The sequence below is a fragment of the Lepisosteus oculatus genome, chromosome 18, assembly GCF_040954835.1.
Source record: "Lepisosteus oculatus isolate fLepOcu1 chromosome 18, fLepOcu1.hap2, whole genome shotgun sequence".
Taxonomy (NCBI): Eukaryota; Metazoa; Chordata; class Actinopteri; order Semionotiformes; family Lepisosteidae; genus Lepisosteus; species Lepisosteus oculatus.
The window spans coordinates 18,339,269-18,354,729 of NC_090713.1; the positions used below are offsets into that span (position 1 = coordinate 18,339,269).

At 39.3% G+C, this 15,461-nt stretch overlaps 1 protein-coding gene across 1 annotated transcript in view; it reads left to right on the plus strand.

Annotated features, from left to right (window-relative positions):
* The window catches only part of LOC102683837 (tripartite motif-containing protein 29-like), a 28,572-nt gene extending 13,116 nt beyond the window's left edge, over window positions 1-15,456 (plus strand). The window contains exons 5-7 of the mRNA XM_069180280.1: window positions 6,654-6,963; window positions 7,362-7,449; window positions 15,290-15,456. Of these exons, the coding sequence (XP_069036381.1) occupies window positions 6,654-6,963; window positions 7,362-7,449; window positions 15,290-15,456 (565 nt within the window). The remainder of the gene's footprint in view (window positions 1-6,653; window positions 6,964-7,361; window positions 7,450-15,289) is intronic.
* The last annotated feature ends 5 nt before the right edge of the window (window positions 15,457-15,461 follow it).

Here is a 15,461-nt window from a genome sequence, read left to right on the forward strand (position 1 = left end):
GTGATTTCTCCACAACAAAATGTCACACACAGGTATCTCATAACCCTAGCATGTTGTCCAGATAATGAAGAAACCAGATAATGGCAAAACAAGCAGGATAGTGATGTCTTTTGACAATCCCATTCGTTTCTCAATTTCTCTTTCCCTACTTAATGCAGAGGTGCCACTACAACAGTGCTTTGTCATTGTTCATTTCACCCCCTTCACTCCCTTTCTGTGAGGACAGACTACATCACAGGACAGTGTTTAAGAAAAACATACATTCCACATGAAGAAAACATGCAACTGCAACAGAATTACAATACAGTCACATGACAAAGTCAATTTACTTTTACTTTTTTATGGGTGTGAATCTCCTCCTGTCCTCAGCTCTATACTGTACAGATGCAGCCATTCAAAATGGGTGGGGTATTTCGCGGCATACCCCGGTGGGCGTGTCGCGGTATCACGCAGTGTCACGCGGTTAATCGCGCGTCATTTGACGCTCTTATCCGGCGTCACCTTGTAAAACCGCCAGGGGGAGCTTAACCTCTCATGTACAGCATTTGAGCTTTTAATTTTGAACTGTGTATTACAGCATGTTAATCATCAGTCATTAAAATGTTGGTATATTTTATGAAAGCAAGATTGCTCAGTTGGACAAAAGTACACAACCTACCTTTATCAGAAATTTTTATGCATCAAAGCCTTTACAGAAGATATTACTAATAGTATTAATAATGGATGACTTTGGACAAGCTGTATACTCAAAGTATAATTTCTTTAGCACATTTGTACAAGCACTTGGAATCTGTCCAAGCCATACTTTGTCAGGCATTTTGTTTTACTTCAACGGGCATAAAAACTTCCTTGCTTTTAACAGGGCGTTTCATAATTTCTAACTACGAAAATGATTTAAAATGCGACACTTATCATTCAACTAGAGCTCAAAATATCACAAGGATCCTCAAGAGCACAGCAAAGACTGTATTAAAAGATACTTGTATGTATCAACGCTTTCTTTTCCATATACCAGATTTTATGGAACCACTTCAGAAGGGTGTCAGCCAGTCAGATTCCAGGAATCGGTACTTTAAAGGAAAAATACACACCGGTATTCCATTTCTCCCTAACGATTTTAAGCATCGAAGTATTTAACTAGCATGTGAAATAGCGTGTGAAAAAGTGGTAGTTTTAAACTTTTCTGCTAATATAATATGGAATCGCGTATCTAAAGAATTTAATAACGATATGATTATATTCGTGTACTGCGACAGGGCTGTGTAGGGCTGTAAGTCATGTGACTTCCTCTGTAGCTTACTGGTCTACATGCCTGACTAACAGCTCACAGGTTGTGTGTTCAAATCCAGCTGGTGCTGGACTTTTCTTTTAACAAACATTTCTTCGAAAAAATAGAATAGCGATATTATGGACAATCAATTGACTTTTATATTTCAAAATATCACAACATGATCGATTTTAAGTCATTTTTGATAACAATGAATAGTCACCTTCTTCCCTTCTGACAACGGTTCCTGCTTCTATTGTGTGTGTGTGTGCAATAGAGTAAATTTTTATAGAGAAATGGAGGCTGGACAGTATGCGTTACAATATAAACATTTATATTGATTTAAATCGTGTTCTGATTTAAATCGCAAACGCGTGTTTAATTATGTGTTTTTTAATCATAATCAGGCTAATGCATTTCTACATTTCTGACCAAATTCTAAAATGTATTTTATGTAAACCATGTTTGCTATTAATTCATTTAGGGCTAAAATACATTCATTGTCTTCCAATCGAGTCGAGTTGACATTGGAAGCTTGCCACTCCCGGACTGTTAAACCAACGCATTAGCACGTCAAAGCCCATTGAGGGTATTGAGCCAGTATTGGCTTTAGTATTAGCCATACAGAACATTAAAGTGCCCCTTTTCCATTCAGCGGGTGCCTGAGCCGCTGTGTCCTATCTTCTGACAGTTGCCGTTGTGAATGTCTGTAGAGTGTATCTTATTTTTAGTACTATATTTTTGTATTATATTCCCTATTAATCAAACTCTAAGAGTATGTATCGGCTTGTCCCCTCCTCCCGCCCCTCTCTGTGTACAGTGGAGCCTCCTGTCCAGCCAGCACATGTCCACAGACATTCACAACAGCGACATATCATAAAACGTTTGCACATATAGTTAAATTATTAGTTGTTTTTCAGGAAGTTAAAAAAACACTTGAATTACTTATCCAGTCTCTCGAAATAAAGTTATTTTTCAAGCAATGCAACAAACGTCGGGCAATGTGTTTTTTTTAATCCAACATTGACAGCCACATCTTAAATCTTGTCAGTCAGGTCTTTTTTTCTCTAGTTGAATTGTGGTTTACACATCGCACGACTTTAAAAGCTAGAAAGATAGGTTTCGATTCACATTAGCTGGCGAGCCTTGTTAACAAAAAAACTAATAATAATGTAACATGCCACTGTTTGTTCATGAACAAAGTTAAACTGAGATTTCCTTAGATACGCGATTAAAAAAAAAAATTAAAAAAATTTGAATCCCCGACGGAACACATTCCATAAGAATCAGCGCTTTTACAGTATATATCGCCTTTAAAGGTGGCTTCTCAAAACGCTTTACAGGATAAAAACAACAAGAACAGCAACAACAACAATACTGTATTTCATTGCACTTTGAAAACCAAGTAATAACTTAACTATACGTGCAAACGTTTCATATGTTGCTGTTGTGAATGCCTGTGGAGTGTATCTTATTTGCCTTGAGTCCTGGTTATCTCTCTCTCCCTCAATTCAATTCAATTCAAGGTGTTTTATTTGCATGACAGATGGGTACAATCAGTGTTGGGTATGTATATTTTGATATTTACACCCGGCGCGGCACCGAGGGAGCGTCTGCATTTATAACTTAGTTTTTAAAATTAGTCAAACAATATGAAGCATCTCCTTTTACTTTTAAGTCCCTTAAATACATTGAGCACAGCTTTCTCACCACTTAAGATTGCTTTTTGATACCATCCTTACACAAAGCAGAAACTTTCCGATGACTTGTGGGAAAGATTACAGATTTTAATCGTCTTTAATTTTGTTACGTTATACGTTTTAGGAACATTTCATCTAAACAAACACCACAAAACTATTCTCAATTGTATTTCTGAATGTTATGTTACAACCACAGTAGTTCACTGCTTTAAATGCATCTAATTAAGAAAGTTATGTGTAGCACTTTAGATCTTTTTTTCTGAACCAGGGAAAATCTGATCATGTTTCTCTATAACAATAATAAAAAAACTTTATTTTACATATCACCTTTAAAAGTGGCATCTCAAAGCAATACAGTAGATCGAAAAACAGTTAAAAGGGACCAAAGTAAATACCAGACAAACGCAAACGCGTTTTTAATAAAATGCTTTAATTCATTCAGCAGAGAGTGAGAGGGACATCCAGCAGAGAGAGACACACACACCGGTTTCCATTGACAAAATTTTTTTTTTCAATTCCTCTTGTCTAGCAGGAATGTTTTGTTTGTGGTTAGACTAGAGGAAAAGAGCGCCTCCTTCTACGAAGCATTTCGTTGACCCGATCACGAATTCTTTTCCAGTTTCACGAAGTAAGGGTAAACTTACACCATACCGATGAGCTAATACCAGGGAAGGACACCATTTCCTTTTTCTGATCACTCGCTTTCTGGATACACATCTCACCTGTCCTGTTCTTTGTTTTCCTGGTTTGCTGTTTATGCCTGCTGCGGTCCACTCCTACCCTCACACCTAAAGAATACTATTTTAAATTTCTTGGCGCAGTTCATTAACCCTTGTATGTGCTGTCCGTGCCCAAAATGCAATTTAAAAAAAGTCAAAAACCGTGCTCAAAATGCAATTTAGAGCTTTCTGGCAAGAGGAGACACCCAAATCAATGTAACATGCCACAGTTTGTGCATGAACAGGGTTATACTGCCTATTCCCTTCGATACCCGATTAAAAAATAAATAAAAAATGTTTTGAATCCCCGGCGAAACCGGGCATCCATATGAATCAAGTAACAGGTTTATTCCATGCTGAAAAAAAGAAGAAAAAAAAAACTTTCCATAAGAATTGATTGAGCTCCGCTCTGTACCACGCAATGATCCCCCCGGAGTCTCTGCCCCGGGTTATTTGGGTTTTTAGAAAGAGGGTAAAAAACTCTCTCTCTGGCTTGACCTCCCCCTCCATGGATATTGTCTGTTTTTTTTTTGTTAACAAGGCTCGCCAGCTAATGTGAATCGAAACCTGTCTTTCTAGCTTTTAAAGTCGTGCGATGTGTAAACCACAATTCAAATAGAGAAAAAAGACCTGAATGACAAGCCGATACATACTCTTAGAGTTTAATTAATAGAGAATATAATACAAAAATATAGTACTAAAAAAGGTACTACCACTTTTAAAGGTGATATGTAAAATAAAGTTTTTTATTATTGTTATAGAGAAACATGATCAGATTTTCCCTGGTTCAGAAAAAAAGATCTAAAGTGCTACACATAACTTTCTTAATTCGATGCATTTAAAGCAGTGAACTACTGTGGTTGTAACATAACATTCAGAAATACAATCGAGAATAGTTTTGTGGTGTTTGTTTAGATGAAATGTTCCAAAAACGTATAACGTAACAAAATTAAAGACGATTAAAATCTGTAATCTTTCCCACAAGTCATCGGAAAGTTTCTGCTTTGTGTAAGGATGATATCAAAAAGCAATCTTAAGTGGTGAGAAAGCTGTGCTCAATGTATTTAAGGGACTTAAAAGTAAAAGGAGATGCTTCATATTGTTTGACTAATTTTAAAAACTAAGTTATAAATGCAGACGCTCCCTCGGTGCCGCGCCGGGTGTAAATATCAAAATATACATACCCAACACTGATTGTACCCATCTGTCATGCAAATAAAACACATTGAATTGAATTGAATTGAGGGAGAGAGGGAGGAGGGGGAGAGAGATAACCAGGACTCAAGGCAAATAAGATACACTCCACAGGCATTCACAACAGCAACATATGAAACGTTTGCACGTATAGTTAAGTTATTACTTGGTTTTCAAAGTGCAATGAAATACAGTATTGTTGTTGTTGCTGTTCTTGTTGTTTTTATCCTGTAAAGCGTTTTGAGAAGCCACCTTTAAAGGCGATATATACTGTAAAAGCGCTGATTCTTATGGAATGTGTTCCGTCGGGGATTCAAATTTTTTTAAAATTTTTTTTAATCGCGTATCTAAGGAAATCTCAGTTTAACTTTGTTCATGAACAAACAGTGGCATGTTACATTATAATTAGTTTTTTTGTTAACAAGGCTCGCCAGCTAATGTGAATCGAAACCTATCTTTTTAGCTTTTAAAGTCGTGCGATGTGTAAACCACAATTCAACTAGAGAAAAAAAGACCTGACTGACAAGATTTAAGATGTGGCTGTCAATGTTGGATTAAAAAAAACACATTGCCCGACATTTGTTGCATTGCTTGGAAAATAACTTTATTACGAGAGACTGGATAAGTAATTCAAGTGTTTTTTTTAACTTCCTGAAAAACAACTAATAATTTAACTATATGTGCAAACGTTTTATGATATGTCGCTGTTGTGAATGTCTGTGGACATGTGCTGGCTGGACAGGAGGCTCCACTGTACACAGAGAGGGGCGGGAGGAGGGGACAAGCCGATACATACTCTTAGAGTTTGATTAATAGGGAATATAATACAAAAATATAGTACTAAAAATAAGATACACTCTACAGACATTCACAACGGCGACTGTCAGAAGATAGGACACAGCGGCTCAGGCACCCGCTGAATGGAAAAGGGGCACTTTAATGTTCTGTATGGCTAATACTAAAGCCAATACTGGCTCAATACCCTCAATGGGCTTTGACGTGCTAATGCGTTGGTTTAACAGTCCGGGAGTGGCAAGCTTCCAATGTCAACTCGACTCGATTGGAAGACAATGAATGTATTTTAGCCCTAAATGAATTAATAGCAAACATGGTTTACATAAAAGACATTTTTCCAAGAAAGTTTATAATAATACGATCTATAGTTGAAATCTGAGCCTAAATATAAAGGAAAAGCATTTTCAGAGAGCAATCACGCTGTGTTTATGTAGAAAAAGCGATTAGGTTTATGAGCAATCTAATTACCTATTCGCTTAAAACGCTATATAAAATAAAGTTTATTTAGAGATGAATGATCAGTGTCGCAGTTTAAATAATTTTTGTAAAGACGTTTACTGTACTGTAAATCTTTCTACGACAGACCAATGGACCACGAGTGCCCGTGTCGGTCAACCAATCACGTACCACGGTACCCCGCGTCATCTTGCGTCATGATGCGTGACACCGCAGCCAATTACCTGCGGTACGTGTCTGTACCGCTCACTTTGAATGGCTGCATCTGTATGTGGTTGTGTGTTTCTGCTTTTGTCCTCAACTCTGTGTCTGTGTGCGTCTCATTCTCTCCTCCTGTCCTGAGCTGTATCTTTCCCCCCTTCCTGTCTTGAACTCTTTATGGGTCTGTTCCTCTTTTTTTTTCTCATGTCCTGAATTCTTAAACCTGTATTTTTTTAAGGAGCGATACAGTGAGTGTCAGGAGGGCTTTATGACTCTGAGATAAAGGTACAATGTGAAGATTTACATTGCCTTTGCTCATAGGTCTGCTGGGCAAGGGGATGTGTCCTGTGATTTCTGCACTGACAAGAAGATGAGAGCTGTGAAATACTGTCATGTCTGCCCAGCCTTCTACTGTGAGACACATGTCCGACAGCACTACACAGTCCCAGCTCTGCAGCAACACAGACTGGTGGACATCAGTGGAGACCAGGAGCCCAAACTGTGTCAGCAGCACCACAGAGCTCTGGAGGTGTTCTGTAACACTGACCAGACTCTCATCTGTAGTCTGTGTTCAGTGCAGGAACACAGGGGCCATGACACTATTTTTAAGTCAGAAGAGCAACAGACACAGGTAAGAGGCTTCAGTCACTCATCTGCTATATGAGATCAGACTTGAGCTGAATACTAACATTCTTTTCACCTGCTGATTCTGAGTGACTCTGTGCTGTGCCATCTCTTCCCTGAGCTCACAGAGATCTGTAGTGACCAGTGTGACTGAATTAATACACACTCATCACTGATGGCAGCTGTGTGTCTGTGTGCTGTTTTATTTCACATGTACTGTACAGTGAAAACCATAAGTGACCAGAACTCAGTATCTCAGTACAGAAACAGTGAGGGGTGGTCTCACTGTGGATCTATTATCACTTTGGATGTTCTCTTTCTATGAAAACTTTAGATCTATTGATTTCTTTACACTCTGCCAATTCTGCCTCTTCCTGAAGTCTCACCCCTTTCTCCACTCTTCAGGCTCAGGATGTGGGAAGAGCTGTGAGTGATCTTACAGATGAACTTGAGAATTTCTCCACAGGAGGATTTAAGGAGACTGACCAAACAGGTTAGTGTAGGTGTGTGTCTCTCAGGAGAAGGACAGACTAGGTCAGTGTGTGAGTGTGCTTTGATGACTGTTACTGTAGGACTCAATTAAACATAATAATTTAAAGTCTCACACATGGATTCTAAATATGCAATATACATTTTATTGAAACATGCTTTACAAACCAACAAGAGTCAAAGAATATATTTGTGAATCTGTCTGCTGTAATATGAATTGTTGATTGTTACTCAGAAATTAAAAGTGAGTAAATAACAACAAAGTTAAATATATATTTCAACTATTGTTATTGTCTATCTCATAGGGTATATGAATCTCATATCAGTTTCTTTTATATATCATATATCAGTCGTTAAATCAAATTGACATTCATATTCTCATTGACAAGTAAATATGTATTTATTTTCCTGAACTATTTTATCAAACGCGTCTCACTAAAGAACCAAAAAGAACCAAAAAGGCAAAACACAACAACTGTCTCATGAAAAACAACATTTCTTTTGTTTTTTACTGTTGCACTCTCTCAGCCTGAAGTCTTTGAGCAAGTCCTGACCCAGACTGCTTGCTGTCATGTGATGAAAACAGTCAGATTGCCAGGTTAGCTGGAGAGAGAAAAGCTGAGCCAGTGAGCAAATCAATGAAATGACTTGTGTGCTACCTTATAAAACAGGAAATCACAGTTGTTGATTGCCTGGGATGTCAGTAGATATATCTTGATATGATCTAGCTCCCTCATTGGTTGATCATACAGTTTGGAAGGTTAGTGACGTCTGACCCTTTGTCTTGGGTCTTATTGTCTTGGTGAAAGCAAAAGGAAGATTTTTAGAAATTTTTAATAACAGCTCTAAAATCTCTAATATCTGTTCATTCTATAATAATCCTGACAGCGCTCGCCTGGTCTAGTCTTGGAGGAAACCCTGCATAGAGCATGTGCCTTGAATCACCGGCTCCTGGGCCCTCTGACTGGTCCACTGTGCGGGGGTTTCCTGACTCATCGGTTTTGGTGGGGCCCATCCTCTCAGTTACGACTCCGGGTAAAGGCACAGCTGTGTTCCGAGGAGACTGCTTTCCCTTTTCCTGTCCAGTACATCAGCCTGTGGGCTTGCCCGAGAGCACCCCTGGCTACTTGGAGTGCTGCTTACCAGAGTCATGTGGCCACCTTTCCTTCTGGGGGCTTAGTAGCCGGTTCTGTTCCAGACCTGAAGGAGGGCAGGGATGAGTTGTCAAACTTAGGGCTAGCCCGTTGGTCACCAGGGATACAAACAGCTTGACTGGTAAAGAAGGGTTATAAGATCTATTTTAAAGTTCTTGGTGGAAATTGCTTGTCTGAGATGATGCTTTGCTAGACTAGGGATGATATAATCTGATTTCCTTGCTCTGGTCAATACCAGTGAGTTAGTGGTAACTGATGTGAAACTGTAGCTGAGTAACTGCTGCCTTCTTGAGGGAATGGGAATCTGTGAATGGAACTGTCTCCTTATTTTAAAAATATATCTTCTAACCAGGAGAGACTGTTTTTAACTAAGGGATTCTCTATACAGGAAATCAGAGTTTCCTATAAACAACAGAATGTGAGATTCTTTTAATAAGGTTCAAATAACTAGAATCTGGTGTTTATGGGTGACAGTGATCTGGACAAGCATGTCTTGCCTCTGGTGTCTCCTTTTTCTCTTCTGTGTTCTTCCCCTTGTCTCCTATCTCTGTCTTTCTAAGCTGTTTTCCTGGATTGTTGATGACTCTTAATGATTTACCTCTAACTTAATTAACCAGACAGTTCCTTTGATCATTGTGTCTCTGTACCCCTACAACTCAGCATACACCTCAGTTTCTTTCTTGCTTTAAAGCTTCTGAGATCTGCATGAATGTTTTAAGTAGATAGTTGTGAACGACTATCTCTAAATTCTTAGACACCTCAATCCAATAGCCATAACAATTTACTGTACAATGCATTACCCCTTCACTGTACTGTTCAACAAATGAAACACAAAATAAATACATAGTAAATAATAAAATAAGATCATGTCACGACCAGGAATCAGAAACCTGTTACCAGAAAATGCTCTAACCAGTGCCTGGCACTGGCTAATTCCACAAAGCATGTGTTAATCAGTCTCAGCTGTCCTTCACTTAACTCACCCTAATCTCCACTCCTCATAAACCCTCAGCATCAGTCAGTGCTCAGTATTGGTTTCTCCTCTGGAGCTCCTACTGTACCTCGCCTGTTGTTCTCATTGCCTTACTAATTTTGAACCTTTGAGTTCTGGATTTTTGCCTGCATAACGACTACGTCTTTTGCCTAGCGATTTGGATTTTATGTCTAAAGTTTGAAGATCACCGCACAGGGTCCTGAAATACTTTTTAGCAGCTCGTCGTAACAGATAATTGAGGTCTTTCCCTGACATAACTACATTACAGGTTAGTCACAATTTTCAGCAGAAAAGCATGATGCAGAAGATGTAAGAGGATGAAGTAGAGCCTTATGTAACATAGGTTATAGGTGTCCCTGTATCAGGTCCACTCCTGTCCAGGACTAAAACACTCCATTTCTTTCAGAGGCTCCCTATGCAGTATGTTTTGTCTCTTTAAATTGTTACCTGCTGAACATTGTGCTGAAGGGAAATATGGTCCATTTAAGTTCATTTAAACTTGAATTTAATACCTAAGGAGTTTGTGACAGACTACCCTTAAATGGTAGCTAAATGTTAGGAACTTACACACATAAACTCTTGACTTGACTTGACTGGATCTTTTGCACTGCATCTGGACATATATCATTGTATTTAGCTGCTTTAACTCTAATTTGGTCTGTAACTATATGGCTTTCTTAACATTGGAATGTTCTTTTTAACAAGTGTAGAAAGAGGCGATACACAACGTGTCTCCTCTATAACTCTTCAGTTTACAGAGAAATTCCACCAGAGCTTCACAACATTGTCCAATAATACTCTTCTTGTGTCTAATTTTTAGTTTAGCAGGATTTGAGCCACAGTATATGAATATAATTATATCGTTATTAATTTCTGTAGATACGCGATTCCATATTATATTCCATATTAATCAAATTCTAAAAATGTCAAAATAGCGTCCATGATATTTGCATTTTTAGCTTTTCAAAGAAGCCTTTCAAAGGCTTGTGATGTCTGTTGAATTGCCCCACTAAATAAAGTGTTTTGAATTAAACTGGTTGAACAGCTCAACACAACTTCGTGAGTGAAAAAAATGACCATGGGCACTTTTCCTCCCTCCCTACATTCTCAGAGTAAAATAGGCGAACCTTCCAATGAAAGACAGTCCCTCTTCCCCCCACGGACAGACTGACAAATGTTTTCACTGCCTTCACTTTGTCGGGCGTGAATTGTTAGGCAAAAAACAGACTGTTAACAGGCTGTTTCGTGTTCTTCCTAAGATTGATGAGTGCAGTGTCAAAATGTTTCCATATGAAAGGATTCATATGAAAGGCAGTTGTCACGGACGTCCAAAGGGACTAACCGTGGGGAGCAGGAGAGCGGAAAAAGACCCATATGCGTAGCGGCGAGACGGGAAAAAGGCCCGGGCTCATTAGTGCAAAGAGTTCAGGAATGCCGTATAGAAACCTATGCCCTCAGGGAGCGGACGTGGGGCGCCCTGGTGCTAGGCGGGTCTCAGGACATCCGAACGTCAATGCTGAGCGAGGACAGAGTGCAAGACCCGGAAATATATAGCCCTAGGGAAAGAGAGGAACCGGAAGGACAGCAGACCGGAAACCAGGGACAGGACAGAGAAGGAGCGCCCTCTGGCTGCAGAGGGCGTGACAGCAGTAACATCACCGTTCTGAGGTGTGTGTAGCCCGAGCCACACAGACACCAGCTAGCCTCAGGACAGAGCTGGCAAGTCGTCTCTCACAAAACCTGTAATGTCGGCCATATGGCATATGCGTTAATGAAGCTGAAAGCTTAGGTTTTGTCACTAATTAAACCACTAAATAAAGACATAAATATAGAAATCCCTACATTACAAACGCATTTCATTTTGTCTATTGCTACAATATTGACAGCAGTGTAGTTACAAGGAACATGTCAAAATGTTTCCAAAAGAACGAGTTTTGATAATAATAGAGAGTCCCCATTACCTCCATTTTGATTTAAATCGCAAACGCGTGTTTAATTAAATGCCTTTATTGATTCACAATCTGACAATGCAACGTAAATCGTTATCTTTGTCTTCTAAGTCCCTTAATTAACTTTAAGCATAGCTTAAGTGACTAACTTGGGTGAAAAACCCGTATATCACCATAGGAAGCATAACTGCGTAGCCTCTAATTACCCAGACCACAAAACAAAGGAATAAATGTCAAATTAAATGTTAAAAGAAAACTGAGGACATAAAGAAAGGGTTTCAGAAATCAAACAAAGCTTTATTCCTTTCGCCCAAGTCAGGAGACATTAGAAGCTTGCCACACCCGCACTGTTACAGTAACTCATTAGCAAGTTAAAGCAATTACGTTGAAAAGCCGGGCGTAATAATTGTTTTCTTCCTTGATGTTCTGATCTGCAAGGCAGTTTGGCCGCTGTGAATGTGGATTCTGTCTGGCATTGCCAGATTGTGAAAAATAAAAGTATTTTATGGAACACAGGTTTGCAATTTTAATCAAGATGGGGGTAAGGGAGTCTTCCCTTATAAACACTCTCCCTTTTGAAACAAAACAAAAACTAAAAAGAACATACAATCTACAGACATTCACAACATAAACATATCATAAAACATTGACATTGTATCTTATTTATAGTTTTTGGCCAGACCATGGCCAGGACCCGGCGGGCCCCACAGCCCCATCCGCACACACCCCTACTCCCTTACCTCACCGTGCACAGCCACCACTGTGTTACACCACACAGCTGCCAGCGCACTGCACCGTTCCTGGTCACCACTGCGTCACACCACACAGCTGCCAGCTCACTGCACCGTGCCCGGCCACTACTGCATCACACCACACAGCTGCCAGCTCACTGCACCGTGCCCGGCCACCACTGCGTCACACCACACAGCTGCCAGCACACTGCACTGTGCCCGGCCACCACTGCATCACACCACACAGACGGTGTGACGTGAAAGACGGTGACGTCACCGTGCAGACGAGCAGACACACCCTCTAATGTCAGGCATATGCTTTAAATATATTTAAATATAAATATTTTTATTTAAATATTTAAATTTAAATTTAAATATATTTAGATCTTTGAATTAATATTAATATTATTATTGATTTCTTTAGCCTCACATCATTGTCCAATAATACTCTTCTTGTGCCTAATTTTTAGTTAAGCAGGTTTTGAGCTACAGACCATAAAAAACAGGATTCACTTTTTTCGCATATTGATGATAATGATATCGGTAACAGTTTGAAACTATTCATTGTTATTAAAAAATGACTTAGATTCGAACATGTTGTGATATTTAGAAATATAAAAAAGTCAATAGTGTCCATAATATTGCTATTTTTGTTTTTCAAGGAAATGTGTTAAAAGAAAACTCATCACAACAGCTGGATTTGAACACCATACATTTCTCTTATAAGTCAGGCACTTAAACCATCATGCTACTGATACAGTCACATGACAAGTGGCGAAACATATCAATAGATATGTGTATATACTACTGTGCTACAGTACATGAATATAATTTTATCATTATTAATTTCTTTAGATACGCGATTCCATATTATTTTCCCTATTAATCAATTTCTAAAAGTATGCTTTTGTTTACTCCAGTATCGAGCATATTCGCAGAAAAGCTTAAAACTATCACTTTTCTCACAAAGTACTGTATACTGTATAAACGTGCAGTGACATGGTCAGAAGGAGCAAGGAGCACGTAAAAACGTTTCCAAAATAACCACATGTAAGACTTTGATGCTTAAAATGTTTAGGGAGAAATGGAATACTGGTGTGTATTTTTTCTTTAAAATACCAAGACCAGCCATATACAGTACAGTTTACATACAGTCATATTTTATGTTCCTAAATTAATATCTTTTATGAGCATGTGAAAGGCATGGTGAATTGGAGATTCTCAAGAATTACTTTGTATGATTGGAAACAAATGCGTGATTGGATCAACTAAATGCTGTGGTGTTGCTTTTTGTCAATGATTAAATAAAGTATTTTTGTTTACAAAGACAGTTACAAAGAATGTGGACCAGGGTAATACTTTGAGTTTACAGCTTGTCCAAGGTCTTTCATTATTAATACTATTAGTAATATCTTCGGTAAAGACTTTGATGGCGACAGCTCAAACACTGTACATGAGAGGTTGAGCTTTATTAGCTCCACCTGGCGGTAATTCTGGATACTATTATCTTACTTGCAGTATTATGTGGTATTATACGGTAACCCCTGTTATACCGCGACAGGCCCACCGCGTTTTACCGCGGTATAACCCGCTCATTTTGAATGGCTGCATCTGTATGTGTTACTGTACTGTTACTTTATTTTTATCAAAGAAAAAGATGTGTGATTCTGAAGGTGATTCAGTGCGCATGAACTAATTTAGATTCTCTGCTACTCTCCACTCTACTATTTATTTGCTAAACATTTTGTAGAATATTTTTCACTTGGATGTTGAGGGTAGGATGTCAGGTCCAAACTATATATACAGCAGCCATATCACCCTGAAACTCACAACTGCCAACCCACTGAAGATAAGCAGGTGTGAGCCTGGTCAGTACCTGGATGGGAGACCTCCTGGAAAAAACCAAGGTTGCTGCTGGAAGAGGTGTTAGTGGGGCCAGCAGGGGGTACTAACCCTGTGGCTCATGTGGGTCCTAATGCCCCAGTGTAGTGACGGGGACACCATACTGTAAACAGGCGCTGTCCTTCGGATGAGACGTAAAACATAGGTCCTGACTCTCTGTGGTCATTAAAAATCCAAGGGGGTTTCTCGAAAAGAGTAGGGGTGTAACCTGGCGTCCTGGCCAAATTTCCCATCGGCTTTTATCAATCATGGCCTCCTAACAATCCCTCTCTATAAATTGGCTTAATTACTCTGCTCTCCTCCCCACTGAGAGCTGATGTGGGGTGAGTGTTCTGGCGCACTATGTCTGCCGTCGCATCATCCAGGTGGATGCTGCACATTGGTGGTGGTGGAGGGGAGTCCCCATTGCCTGTAAAGCGCTTTGAGTGGAGTGTCCAAAAAAGCACTATATAAATGTAAGCAGTTATAATTATAAGGCAACAAAAGGTGACAATGTTTAAAGGGAGTTCTATAGACTCTTGTAGTGTGTTTTCTGTGCACATTCTGTTGTTGTAGTAATACATTATTTATAGTGTTATGTGCAAATATTGCTTTTACTTTTATTGTACCAATTTCTAATTGTTCCTGTAAATTCAACAAACACCTCAATACAGTGAATAAATATTTTGAATATTTTTAAGAATAGTGTATTGCAGTTAATAATATGACACATTTTGCATTTGCCACAATGGTCTGTCGACATCTTGAACTAATTTCCACTTAGCTTTCCGGTATCTATGGTAGGGCAAAACTAGTCTTTATTCAAATATCCTCTGTGTGGAAACTCTCCTCATGAGAGGGTGTGTCTGTGAGGGTGTGAGAGAGCAGAACATGACTATCAGAGGGACATTAAAAATGAGGAGTTGCTGCCTGGAGCTCCAGCTGGGACACTGATAGACTGTGTCTTTGACCCTGGACTTTATCTGTGTCCATCTGTTTTGATTGTGTCTCATACTTGCAAACGTAAACCTCAATAGCTGGTGACCCAGTAAGAGATCTGTCATCACATCACACTGTCAGGATTTCTCCTCCAGCCTCAGACTGTCTCTTTACTTTCGTGTTCTGTCTGTTTTAGGGTGGCTGCAGACACTGAAAGACAAACACAAGGAAGCTCTAAAGAAGAAATTTGAAGTTGTGGCTGAGGGAATTGCTAAGCCAGGAGAGCAGACCCTCCTTGATGACATCTTTACACACGTGTGGATAACTGAGGGCAACTGTGTTGAAGGTGAATCATGGACATGAAGTCA